This window comes from Sus scrofa, chromosome 9, assembly GCF_054392235.1.
Source record: "Sus scrofa isolate SSC_HxYL_T2T_F1_AM1 chromosome 9, Sscrofa_HxYL_maternal_Yorkshire_Landrace_v2.0, whole genome shotgun sequence".
Classification (NCBI taxonomy): Eukaryota; Metazoa; Chordata; class Mammalia; order Artiodactyla; family Suidae; genus Sus; species Sus scrofa.
Window position 1 is genome coordinate 110296935 of NC_139391.1, and position 13332 is coordinate 110310266.

The 13332-nt window shown below is 49.8% G+C and overlaps 1 protein-coding gene across 49 annotated transcripts in view; it reads right to left on the reverse strand.

The window, feature by feature from the left end:
* The window catches only part of ATXN7L1 (ataxin 7 like 1), a 462010-nt gene that overhangs the window by 25576 nt on the left and 423102 nt on the right, over positions 1–13332 (reverse strand). For 34 of the 49 annotated variants that reach the window (XM_003482700.5, XM_021063506.2, XM_005667724.4 and 31 more), the window contains 3 exons: positions 10295–10578; positions 6403–6485; positions 5275–5531 (listed from right to left, as the gene is read on the reverse strand). In XM_003482700.5, coding sequence (XP_003482748.1) covers positions 5275–5531; positions 6403–6485; positions 10295–10578 — 624 coding nt within the window. The remainder of the gene's footprint in view (positions 1–5274; positions 5532–6402; positions 6486–10294; positions 10579–13332) is intronic. The other 15 variants (XM_084977398.1, XM_084977395.1, XM_084977390.1 and 12 more) reach the window with 1 other exon arrangement.

Consider the following 13332-nt stretch of genomic DNA (forward strand, 5'->3'; position numbering starts at 1 on the left):
CCAGGCCCTGATGCTCTCAAGACCTCCCAGCTCTGATTGATGCCCTCCACAGTGGAACCTGGACGGGTAGAGGGTGCTGGCCCAGCCTGTGTCTTAGAAAAGCCAAGGCTTGGCAAGGACGATGGGGAATGGGGCAACCGGCCATGAGAAAGTGTGGAAAAAGTCTGGCAGAGAGTACTAAGTGGGCATCCAGCCTTTCTTCCTCAGCCCTGCATCACCCCTCCCCTCTCCACTTAGCAGTCTGATCTAAACACAGGGAGTGTGATGCTGGCTGATGGTCCTGGCCCACTTCTGCTGAGGGCAACTTCAAGTCCCTACCCCGACCACTTTGAGGAAGCACGAGCATCAGTAGAGCAATTTAGGGAAGAGAGTGCAAAGCAATTCACTTTGACCGAGTTCCTACTATGTGTAGACACGGGACGTACATTTTTTTTTTTTTTTTTTTTGTCTTTTTGCTATTTCTTGGGCCGCTCCGTGGCATATGGAGGTTCCCAGGCTAGGGGTCCAATCGGAGCCATAGCCACCAGCCTACACCAGAGCCACAGCAACTCGGGATCCGAGCCGCGTCTGCAACCTACACCACAGCTCACGGCAACGCCGGATCGTCAACCCACTGAGCAAGGGCAGGGACCGAACCCGCAACCTCATGGTTCCTAGTCGGATTCGTTAACCACTGCGCCACGACGGGAACTCCCGGGATGTACATTTTCTTATCCAAGTTACTCACTGCATTAGATGTGTGTAACCATGACCTACCTTTCTCAGATGAGGACATCAGCTGCCAAACTAACAAGAGGTGGAAATGAGACTTGGCTCTGTCTGCTTGACTTCAAAAACCCCATCCCAACCCCAGTGGAGAAGTAGCTATAGAAAAAGCCCAGAGAGACAAACGTAGGCCCAGGAGAGAAATGGCTTCCAGTTTGGCAATGACATTATCAAACAAGTCACGAACTGAAGCTGCTTTCAGTCCAGGCTCATCTCTGCCCCTTTTCGGGTATCTAGGACCTTCTACCTCTCCCCACGCTGTCCTTATCAGTCTGAGATTCATTGGCATTCGCCACTTTATATTTTAGGGTGAGATGTGTGGGCATTAATGAGACAGAGGGGCATGTGCCCAGATCTTGTCAGCACTGGCCTCCACAGCCAACCTTTCCTCCTTCCCTCCTGGGGAACAGCCTGGCTGGTTAGAGCCCCACCTCCACCCCCTCTCCAAGAGAACCCTGATGGTTTTGGTTGGCCTGGTCATCTATAGTCCTTGGGGTCTGTGGGGAGACTAATGGGTATGTTATCCAAGGGCCCCCAGGTTGAGGGGCAGGAGGACAGGTGACTGGAGATGAGGTGGCACCAAGGCCTTCACTAACTCCCACTGCTTTCCCACTGACTACCACTACCCCTTACTACCAGCAACCATTAACTGAGTGCTTACTATGAACTTAGCACTTTATCTCATTTAATTCTCCTTAGCCCCATTTCCCGGATGAGCAGTCTGAGGCCAGAGAGGCTAAGAATCATGACGAGGCTTGTCGAGTTAGCAGCCAAGGAGTTGAGCCTTGCACTCCCAAGCCATTCCAACCCTTGCTATTTAACTCACTTTTGCAATGCTAGACCCAAGTCCTTCTTTTAGGAACCCCTGACAAGCATGGGTTGCAACTCAAAAATATGAGAACTGGAGTTCCCATTGTGGCGCAGGGGTAACGAAAGCGACTACTATCCATGAGGATGTAGGTTCAATCCCTGGCCTCGCTCAGTGGGTCGGGGATCCGGTGTTGTGTGAGCTGTGGTGTAGGTTGCAGACATGACTCAGATCCCAAGTTGCTGTGGCTGTGGCGTAGGCTGGCAGCTGTGGCTCCAATTCGACCCCTAGCCTGGGAACTTCTATATGCCCCAGGGGCAGACGTAGAGAGACCAAAAAAAAAAAAAAAAAAAAGAGAGAGAGAGAGAATTGGAATATTTTCAAGGTCATCAATATTTAAGAAATAAAATCACACACATTAGCACTTCCTTCAAGAGAAATACATGACTGGGAAGGGATTACCAAATTCCACTCATGTGTGATCATCCTTTTTTTTGCCAATTAGATATAATGAATGTGATTGAAATATCTATTATATTGATATCATTTACATGAGGAAAACAGATGTTGTTTTAAGTCTTAAGTGAGTAATTAGCTTCTGATCATCTTTGTCAATTTCTGATGCCATGGGGTCTCGTCTGAACCTAAAACAACTTAAAGATGACGACGATGACATTTCCCACTAGCTTTGGAAGACAGCTTACCCCGGAGTTTCCTGGTGCCTATAAAACCCTTGAAAAGTGTCCTCAAAAATTATTCTTATCAACATTTGTAACATATGCCTTTGCCTCCCTTCCTTTCAGAGATAATTATTTTTAGAGATTAACCTCACTCTCTTTCTCCTGCTGCCCTCAAAGAACATAAATGCCTGGCATGTCTCTATTGACAAACACGCCCTTAAAATTAAACCAAAAAGGAACAGAAAGAAGAGGTTCTGAAGGCTCCATGGTCGCCTGTTTCATTTTTTTGATGGCTGCTCCTGGCTCCTCTGTTAAGCCAGGGACCACTGTTTGGGTGAGAAGTGCCTGCATCAGTCAAAATTGATGGAGAACTGTATGGTACGAGCGTTTTCAAGCTGGGTTCCCTGGGATCCTTGGGGAATCTGAGGTGATCCCTTGGATGGGCTGGGGGACAGTGGGCTCTGGGTACATGTGTGATGAGAGCAGGGCTTAGCTGGCTTCAGGTGGAGGCAAGTCTGCTTTGACATTGAGTACTATGTATGGTTTTGTGGGAATAAAAAAGTTCCATCGCCACCAAGACATCTGAAAGCCACCGTATATAGAACTGAAGCCCCTCCTAGAAGTTTGGAGCAGAGCTGTCTCCTGGACTCTAAAGCAAGGGTAATATCCTGCACCAACATCTGGCATTATAGTGAGAAGTCATTATAAAACCATCTGGCAAGATGAGGGGAGGCTGGGAAAGTGGCAAGTGAATGGGTGATGGTAACGCTGTGACAATGATTATGATGATGAAGTGGGGGTGGCCACTCCATCTGACTCCATCTTCCTAAATGCCTGAGGCTGAGGCTGGTGAGTCCAGGACAGGGGTGTTGGCTGTCCAACAGGTCAGGCTTGCATCAAAGTGGACAGCATGAGAGATCCTGATAGGTCAGCAACAATTGCCATCAAATATTTGCTTTTTCTTTAAAAATAAATTCTTTCCCCTTCCTTTGTAACTAGGTTCTCTCTCTCTCTCTCTCTTTTTTTTTTTTTTTTTTTCTTTTTGCTATTTCTATGGCCGCTCCTGCAGCATATGGAGGTTCCCAGGGTAGGGGTCTAATCGGAGCTGTGGCCGCCAGCCTACACCAGAGCCATGGCAACGTAGGATCTGAGTTGCATCTGCAACCTACACCACAGCTCATGGCAACGCCGGATCCTTAACCCATTGAGCAAGGCCAGGGATCGAACCTGCCACCTCATGGTTCCTAGTCGGATTCGTCAACCACTGAGCCACAATGGGAACTCCATAACTAGGTTCTCTTAATGCCTGCTTGCTGCCTGGACAATTACTCTTTGAGATTCACCCTGCATGCATTAAAAATCATCAGACTGGAGTTCCCATCACGGCACAGCGGAAATGAATCCAACTAAGAACCATGAGGTTAAGGGTTCAATCCCTGGACTCACTCAGTGGGTTAAGGATCCGGCATTGTTGTGGCTGTGGTGTAGGCCGGCAGCATTAGCTCCTCCTGGACCCCCAGCTTGGGAACCTCCATATGTCATGGGTGTGGCCCTAAAAAGCAAAAAATTAAAAATAAATAAATAAAAATAATCAGATGATATAGTTATCTACACTTGTATTATTGTTTCCTTTTTATGGTGTTTTTTTATGGATATTTGAGTTTCATCTTGTAAACTCTAAATTCTTAAAAAGCAGGATCTAGTTTCATTCCTCTCTGTGCCACTGCCTGAGAGTCCCTAACAGTACCTTGCTTATGGAACATGCACTCAATCAATATTTTTGAATGAGGGTTCCATCTTGTCATCTGGATATTGGCCTGTGGCTTCCTATGGCACTCCACTGCCTGTCAAAACACACATGCATGGATTTTAAATCTCTCTCTCTCTCTCTCTTTTTTTTTTTTTTTTGCTTTTTAGGGCCACATTCTCGGCATAAGGAAGTTTCCAGGCCAGGGGTTGAATCACAGCTACAGCTGCCAGCCACGTGGGATCCAAACTGCATCTGTGGTCTACACCCCAGCTCACAGCAACACTGAATCCCTGGTCCACCGAGAAAGGCCAGAGATGGAACCCACATCCTCATGGAAACTAGTTGGATTCGTTTCCACTGCGCCACGATGGGAACTCCCTAAGTTGCTTTTTTTTTTTTTTTTTTTAATCTTTTTGCCATTTCTTGGGCCGCTTCTGCGGCATATGGAGGTTCCCAGGCTAGGGGTCGAATTGGTGCTGTAGCTGCTGGCCTACACCACAGCCACAGCAACTCGGGATCCGAGCCGTGTCTGCAACCTACACCACAGCTCACGGCAACGCCGGATCCTTAACCCACTGAGCAAGGGCAGGGATCGAACCCACAACCTCATGGTTCCTAGTCAGATTCGTTAACCACTGCGCCACTACGGGAACTTCCCTGAGTTGCTTTTAATCCAAGTGGGTTTTGCTTTCTTTTCTTTCCTTTCTGTCCAGGACAACCAAATAACCCCTCCAAGAGGTGGCTTGGCTTTCTTGGTGTAGAGGGAAACGTAAGGACAAACAGCCTGTCACACCAATTTTCCCTTCACCCTGACCCCCAGACACTTGTAGAAAAAATTCACAGAATACTCTGGCAGGTGGGCTCCTGAGCTGTGCTGGCTCCCCATTTCCCCCCAGACTTTCCTCACGCTCTGCTCCAGGAATCTTCACCTAATCAAAAAACCCAGGGGACCAGAAAGTTGCCTGGTGGCGGAGTGTCACCCTGTCAGGTATTTATTTCCAGCTGACTCTTGCCCTGTGAAAACACCTACTGATACAGGTCCGCTACGAAGGATGATGGTGATGGCAACGACGGCAACAGTAAACCCCTGACCGCTACGCGTGGCAGGGGCTGAGCCCCTCATGCCCATTTTCCCATTTAAACTTCACACGTGCCTCACGAGAAAGGACTATGAGGAGTCCCCTTTCACCCACGTGATCAGACCACACACGACCCAGCCAGGCAGTTACTTGCCCACGATTCCAGGCTGCTACGGCCAAGGTGGGACTTACCTAGGAAGCACAGAATTAGGTGGCCTGGATTTTGCAGGGGACGCGACTTTAGGTTCTGGGCCCGAGCTCCCTGAAGATCCTGGCAGCGAGTCCTGCGCCGGCCCGGACTGGTTTGGAAGTCCTTCCCTTGCCGAAGTCAGGAGATGCTCTTTATCTTTAACTTCTTTTTCCCGGGACTTGGCTTTGTGTTCCGCCAGAAGGAGGTCAAATTGCTTTTTCCGGCCTGGGACTGCCCTCCGATGGCTTAGTGAGTGAGTCTAAGGAGAAGAGAGATGGGAAGCACAGCCTCTTTGATCAGCACATAAACCTGCTTCCCCAGGCCCTCCATTTCAGAAACAGCAATTCATGGGAATTTAGAGGTGCTTGAAAAGTCAACGTCAAGGCAACGGCTCCTGTTCTGCGGCTGCGAAGAGGCAGAGACCACGCAAATGCAACCATGCCCTACGCTCCTGGCATTAAGGAGCCGAAGCTTCCTCCAAAAAAATGGCATAAGATGACGAGCTTCAGCGCAGAACCCCCGAGAACCTCTCTGATGAAAGGCACCGGTGAGGGCGTGCTGGAGTTAACCCAGGTGCAGGTGGGAGGCTCGCTTTGGCCCAGACACACAGAGCCACCAAGCAGAGAGGGCCACGGCCTCCATCCCAAGAGGCACTAGCAGTTCAGCGTGAAATAGGGGGCTGGGGGCTACCCACTGGCGGCCGCCTTGGGTTAGCGGTGCCCTGGCCACCCCGGTGTGGCCGGATCACGGGCGCGGCGGCTCGTCCTCCCCTCCGGGGCTGCCTTTCAGGGCGCTGCCGCCGCCGCCGCCGCGCTGCTCCTGCATACATTAAAACGTAGCAGGGTTTAGAACCGCCTGTGAGTGCCTATAAATACAATTTACTGTCTGGCCTCACAAGTAACAGGGGAAGCCTATTTTTTTTTTTTTTTTTTTTTTTCCTTCTTAAAAAGCCAGCCAGCTTGAGGCAGGCACTCTGCTACCATGGAAGAGAAGAAAGCATTTCCCTTACAAAGAACAGCTGGGGGTCATGTCGAGGCTCCACACCCTGCCGTGTGCAGAGAGTGGCATGCAAACATTTCGACAAAGGCCCCAGTGAGAGCAGGAAGTATTTTTTATGGAAAGAGAAATACCTTGCAGGTGAGGGATCTTGTGCAAGGTTTCTTTGTCTCGGGATCCAATACTCCACAGTGTTTATTTGGGTCAAATTCTCTCTCTGGTTTAAGAAACAAACAAAAAATATAAGAAAAAAGGAGACTAAATAGGATCTGGCATTAAGACTACATTTAAAAAAAAATGCACATTTGCACCAACAAGTGAGACATTGTCAGGCAATCTGGTTTGTTGCTGTTGTTGTTGTTGTTTCTTTCTTTCCCCAACCAGCTGCTAAAATGCTTCAAGAACCGCTGGGGGAAGATGGTGCTCCCCTCTGAACCCAAGAGTTCCCAAGTCCAGCTTCGGCAGGGATGTGGCAGGGATGCGGGATGGGTGGGGGCGGGCAATGGAGGGAAAGGAGCCACGTTGTTCTCGCACTTTGCTTTGCTCCCAGCAATTCCCCAGGTACCTGGCACTTTGGGCAGGACTGGCTACAGACCAGGGAGAGCCACCTGGGGCCCAAGGGCCACTTCTTACCATCCCCCTGTTCCGGGAGCTCCAAGGATATATCACCCTCCCCTCCCTGCCCTGCCTTCTTGCTCGTTTTAAGCCATTTCAGTGGGAGAGTTTTCCGTGCCATGTCAGTATGACCTGCCTCTCTCATGCTTTGCAAAGTCCTCAGCACAAGGCTTTCCACGCAGCCTTGCTGACCAGAAAAATCATTTCCCTGATTCAGGAACATTTCGGCAGTGTCACAGGCAGGGGTGTGGGCAAAGCCTGGGCGTGGACCTAATGCTGTGGCTGAACCTGAAGGTGCAGACAGGGCAGAGCCTATTAAGTTCACAGCTTGCTCTGCCCCCTCCACCACGGGGCCTGCTGCTCCAGGTGGGAATGCGCCGGGCAAGCTGTCCCTGTGGGACGAAGCAAGGCTGATGGAAGCAGGCTTTCGCCAGCTTCTGTCTGCTTGCTGGCCTGTCGATGGCTTCTGTTGAGGTTACTTCTAAGGAACCTGCTCTTTTCAGGCCCATTTTGCATCCCTTGCTCCTTCCGGATTACCAAAATGCTCTCCTCCCCTGGAAAATGAGGGGCCAGGAGGCAATCTCTTAAGGACCCTTTAGGCTTTAAAATTCCAGCTCTTGTTGGCCTGTGTCGTTTGCTGGAAGGCAGCCAGCAAACACCTGTGTCAGGAATGACACAGCTCTTCTGGGCATTCAGGGAGGTGGGCAGCAGCGTTGGTGGGTGGATGGGTGAATGAGTAGGTGGGAGGTGGATATAAACTTGGTGGAATATCTCCTTAAGGGACTCCGATGGCTGCAAGCTAAAAAGAGGGTTCCTCGCCTGTGAAACCGTCTGAACTTGGTGGAGTAAACTGACCATAATAAATGAATGCATTCTGTTTTTAAAAGAAGGTTTGGGAGCCGTGGGGTGTTTGCAACAGTGGTGGTTTGCAATAAAACCATTCTCCCGTATTCAAGACAGATTTCCTGGGTGGCTATCAAAATGCATCCCACCCCTTCTTCTGCTTTTGTCTTCTTCCTTTTTTTTTTGCTTCACTTTTAAGAATAGAAAACTGCTAGGCCTGGAGATGCCTGTTTCCTGTGAGGCCTCTCTGCCCACCGGGGAGGGCCTGGGCGTCAGGCCCCAGGCTGCCTGGTGTGAGTTCTTTCCCTTGGGCCTGTTGGAGTCAGACCCGTGCCCAGATCCACACCAGCGCTCGTGTTGGCCTGGAGCTGAGCAGGTTGTTTGGCTGGGGATGGGAGCTGGCTGCCAAATGTGAAAGCGAGAGAGAAATAAGCAAAAGACCCAATGAGACAAAACCACCAACAAAATGTAAAACCAACAAACACACACACAAAAAAGCCCCAAACAACTTCAGATTAAGGTGCAGGCTGGAAGCCACGGTCATGCTCCTGCCAGGACGAGGAAGCCCAGCCTCTGGACACTGTACCCAGCCAGGCCTACTTAATTGTCTGGGCTGCTGCCTCCTCTGCAGAGCGAAAGTGAACTTTCCTTGCAGGAAGAGCCAGGGGCTGGGGGCTCCATCACACAGGGAGGCTGCACACCCTCAAAGAGAGCGCCAAGCTCTGCCTTTCTTTCTGGACAGTGGGTGAAGTGGGCGTGGAGAGATTTTCGGGGGGGGGGTGTCCAGTGAAATAACTGTGTCCCGTGAATGCTTTGGGCCTGAGGTACGTTTAAGACATAAACTTTTTATTTTTTATTTTTTTGTCTTTTTGCCATTTCTTGGGCCACTCCCTCGGCATATGGAGGTTCCCAGGGTAGGGGTCTAATCGGAGCTGGAGCTGCCGGCCTACGCCAGAGCCACAGCAACACGGGATCTGAGCCGTGTCTGCAACCTGCACCACAGCTCATGGCAACGCCGGATCGTTAACCCACTGAGCAAGGGCAGGGATCGAACCCGCAACCTCATGGTTCCTAGTCGGATTCGTTAACCACTGCGCCAAGATGGGAACTCCAAGACATAAACTTTTTAAAAGCTCCTGATGTGAGATAGAAAAACTTAAATACAGACAAACCCGAAGGAGAAAATAAAAATGACCCACAATTGTTGGGGCGCTTAGGAATTATGCTCATAAGAACATAGCTTCTGTCTCACAGGATGGCTTTCTCTAGTCAGTTGACCCTTGAATAACATGGGTTTGAACTATACAGGTCCGTTTACATGGCAGCTGCTTTCAGTAGTAAATACCACAGCACTACAAGACTGGAGGTTGGTTGCATCCAAGGAGATGTAGGAACTGCAGATATGGAGGGCCGACTATAAATTACATGGGATTTTCTTTTCTTTTCTTTTCAGGGTCCACCTGTGGCATGTAGAAGTTCCCAGGCTAGGGGCTGAATCGCAGCTACAGCTGCCCGCTTACACCACAGCCACACAGGATCCAAGCTGTGTCTGAGATCTACATCACAGCTCATGGCAACACCGGATCCCCGACCCACTAAGTGAGGCCAGGGATCAAACCCACATCCTCATGGATACTAGTCGGGTTCGTTTCGACTGTGCCACAACAGAAACTCCCTACGTGGGGATTTTCGACTGCATGGAGGGTTGGCACGCCAATCCCTGAGGCGTTCAAGGGTCAAGCGTATTTTCTCTTTTCTGTTTAACATTTGATAAATGCCCAGAGTGTATGAAGACATTATAAAGTTTATGGCTCTTCTTGGTCTTTTGGAGAAAGTGAAACTGTCAGATTTCTTTCTGCAACAAACCCAAAGCAAATATCATCCACTTGGGGGCCCCTAAGGGCAACCACTGCCTCTAGGACTGTCCGTGGGTGCTTTTCTGGGTGCCCCAGCCCAGTGCCTACTCAGAAAACCCAGTAGAACTAGAGACCCTCAACACCCTATCTGCCGGGCCAGTCTAAGTCCTGCCCAACAAGAATTCCAATCTGCTTATGTGGGCAAGGCAGTTGTAGCCCCAGACCACAGGACCCACATGGAAACCAACCAGATCAAAGGACAGAGAGGGGCAGACAGCACCAACACAACTGCCCTAAGCCCGTCCTGAGCTATTGTGACATATCAAGGTGGGCTGTCTGACCTCATGGCAGTGAGGCTTCCTGGCACCCAGGGGTGGTTCGGCCTGTCAGCAGGATGACAAGAACCTCAAAATCCACAGACTGCTGTGGGGGCCGGGGGTGGGCAGGGGCCTCCTGCTTTGGGGTCACTAGGGTACTTCCTGCTAAGTGCTGAGCTGAGAGAGGCACCTCGTCGGGCCGGGGGATGAGAGAACCAGTTCTCCCTTGCCTTTTTAGGTGAGGGGAGGGGAGTCCTGTCTGCAGGCAAACTCTGTGTCCCCCTTAAAATGCAACAGACCTGCTTCATGATAAGAACACATCACTCCCTTGTTACGGACGCGATGGACTCAACTGCGGCCTGATCGTGAGCCAGACTAAGGACACAGACACGTACCTGAAAGTCTCCTGTAAGGCTTGCTGTTGTTTTTGGTGCCATTTTGGTGTTTCTTGTCTATTGCGGCAGACAAAATTCCTTTGCCGTTTAATATCTTCTCTGGGGAAGGTGGCACGGACTTGGACATCAAGACTGGCTTAATTAACGGCGGGGCGGAGACGGCAGAGGATGAGGTGGAGCAGGAAGAGACCGCAGTAGTGGTTGTAGAGTTCATTTTGACATTGGCACCATCTGCCTTCACTAGGTTAGGAATTTTCTCTAAACTGACTACGGGAACCGGAACACTGAAACAGAAATGAACAAACACACACAATTGCCTTCTTTGATACATCTGGTCTGCTGAGAAGATCTCCCCGCTTATCGCCATCAGGACCCTTCCTTATCACTTATTTATACTCCTCCTATAAGTGAGCAGCAGGATTCCAGTTTTGACGGCAAGGAGATGTGTGCCTTGGAAAGGACCAACAGGGGGTGTGAGGCTGGCACAGCGCCAGGGATGGCATCAGAGCTGACTGATTACCTCCTGGAGCGGTCGTCCCCATAGATCCTGCAGCTCCCCACCCCCGTCTCAGTCCCTTTGGTCGGCAGCCTCCGAGACAGCACTCTGGGCAGAGCACGGCGCCCGCTGCGAGGCTCAGGAAGGGATGCTGTCGGTCCCCGCAGACGGTGTGCCACGGAGCTGCGTGCTGAATCACGCCCCCTCCCCCCTCTGCCCGGCTGGTCTCCCACCCCGGCGATCAGGCCTGACATCTGCTTAGCTCGGAGCGCTGACAGGCTCACACTGCACGGAGGCATGGCTGCAGGCCAGCGTGCCACGCTACATGCTGTCGGAGGACTTCTGGATCACTCGGATCCTGGGGATGGGCTCAAATTGAGTGAGCCGCCATGGAACATTATCTAATATTCCATTTTCGGCAGCTAGTTATGTAAATAGGCAGTGCTCAAGGCTGGCAGGTGAGAGGATGAATTTTAAGGAGACAGAGCACAAAGGTATATGTTTGCTCCTCAGAATCTGTCACCTTGCCTCACTTCCCTGCCATTTCTTCTCTAATGGATATGCATTTGATTTCTGTGCATTTCATGCTGGAGGACCCTGTGTCTGGGGGGATGCAGATGACTCTGTCTCGGGGTCTTCAAAGATGAGATGAGTGGCAGAATAAGCTTTGCTTTGGTTCCTGAACTAGATTCCCTTTCCTCCTTGCGGGAGGGCGGAACGCTAGCACTTCAGCCCCCCAATCATCTCTGAGCTGAGAGGGGAGCTGACTGAGCTGTCTGAATGCCAAGTGGGCTAGAACATGGCTTAGACAGGCCTGCAGACAAAAGCGGGCATGAAAGACAGGTTGGGTTCACGGAGGAGGAGTCTGATCTGTCCACACAGCCGGCTGGCTCTCCCTTCTCTAAGATGCCTTGGCAGATCATTTCCTTGATCAATTTGTTCATGAAATTATTTCAGGAACCCCTCAGCCCCTGCATCTTCTCTGACTTTGAAATCAGATCCCAAATGTTATTTTTAGGTCCCTGCCAGTGAAAAGGGCACTCAGTGGTGGGGCATGCTGCTGCTGGACTTCGGCCTTTAGCCGGGACCACGTGCTTTCTTGGCCAGGAGAGTAGGTGGGGGGAGGGGGGTGGGTGTGTGTGTGGCGGGGGAGGGGGGGAGCGTGGGTGGGACATCATGTCCCAGGAGAGGGGAACTGGAAGAGCGGTTTTTAGTAAGACACCATGTCACTCACAGTCCTGCCTTTGATCAGTGTCTCAATTGCTGAGATACTGTTCAACTGCTGCTACTTTCTGTTGAAGGGCAGTTCTCAAAGCACTCACATATCGCTGAAGAACAGCACAAGAAGCCCTTGAAAAGTCAGCACGCTAAGACGCTGTAAAGATATTACATGGTGAAAACAGTGCTGCATTTCTGATTTCTTCCAAATGGTAAAAAGTGCAAAGCCATTGGAATTCTTCCAGGCTCCATCCTTCACTCAATTTTAAAAGACACAAATTATAGAAATTGGGGTCTCGAAGAAAACTTTGTACACCATGTTCAGAGCAGCATTACTCACAATGGCCAAAAGGTGGAAGCAACTCAAATGTCCATAGATGGATAAATGGAAAAGCAAAATGTGGTATATACACACAATGGACTATTGCTCAGCCTTAAAAAGGAAGGAAATTCTGACACATGGATGAATGTTAAAGACACGATGCTAGGTGAAATAAGCAAGTCACATGTGTGTGATTCCACTTGTGTGAGGCACCTACAGTGGTCAAGTTCATAGAGACAGAAAGTAGGATGATGGTGGCTAGGGGATGAGGGGAGGGAAGCAGAGAGCTCCTGTTTAGTGGGTACAGAGGTGCAGTTTTGCAAGCTGAAAAGAGTTCTGGCGAAGGGCTGCACAACAATGGGAATGTATTTAACACTACTGAACTGTATATCAAACATGGCTAAGACAGTAAATTTTATTACGTGTATTTTACCATAATTAAAAACTAATTCAATGTGCAAACTAAAAAAAAAAAAAAAAAAAAAAAAAAAAAACTCCACAAATTATAAAACTCGTGGAACTTAAATTATACTTCAATATTCTGAATTTAAAAATAATATTCTAAGAGCCTGCTTTAAAAGCTTTTGTTGATTTATTTGTCTCCCTTGTTTGCACCTGATTTTTATTTCTTTAGCAAAAAAGTTCAACTTCAAGTGGTAATGCGAACATGCGGGCTAGGAGCAGGCGAGAAGATTCTCTAGCATGTGCGTGGCCTCCTCGGATCTACTTTCTTGTGAAGCCAAGTGCGTTGAGGTCCAGATCCAGCTTTTGTTGCATGAGCTGGTATGAGTCACATGCTGAGTACTCATGAGCTTAGCAGACAGAGATAGGAGGCTGGGATAGAATAATCCAGAGCAATCGTGCCAATTGAAATAAATTTAGACACGGAGGCAAGTGGTCCTCAAATACTCACAGTCCAGTCCATGTTTCTCCCCTAAAATCACTGCCCAGCTCTGGCATGTCCCTTAAGGCAGCCACTCAAGCACAGGTGCACCAGGACCA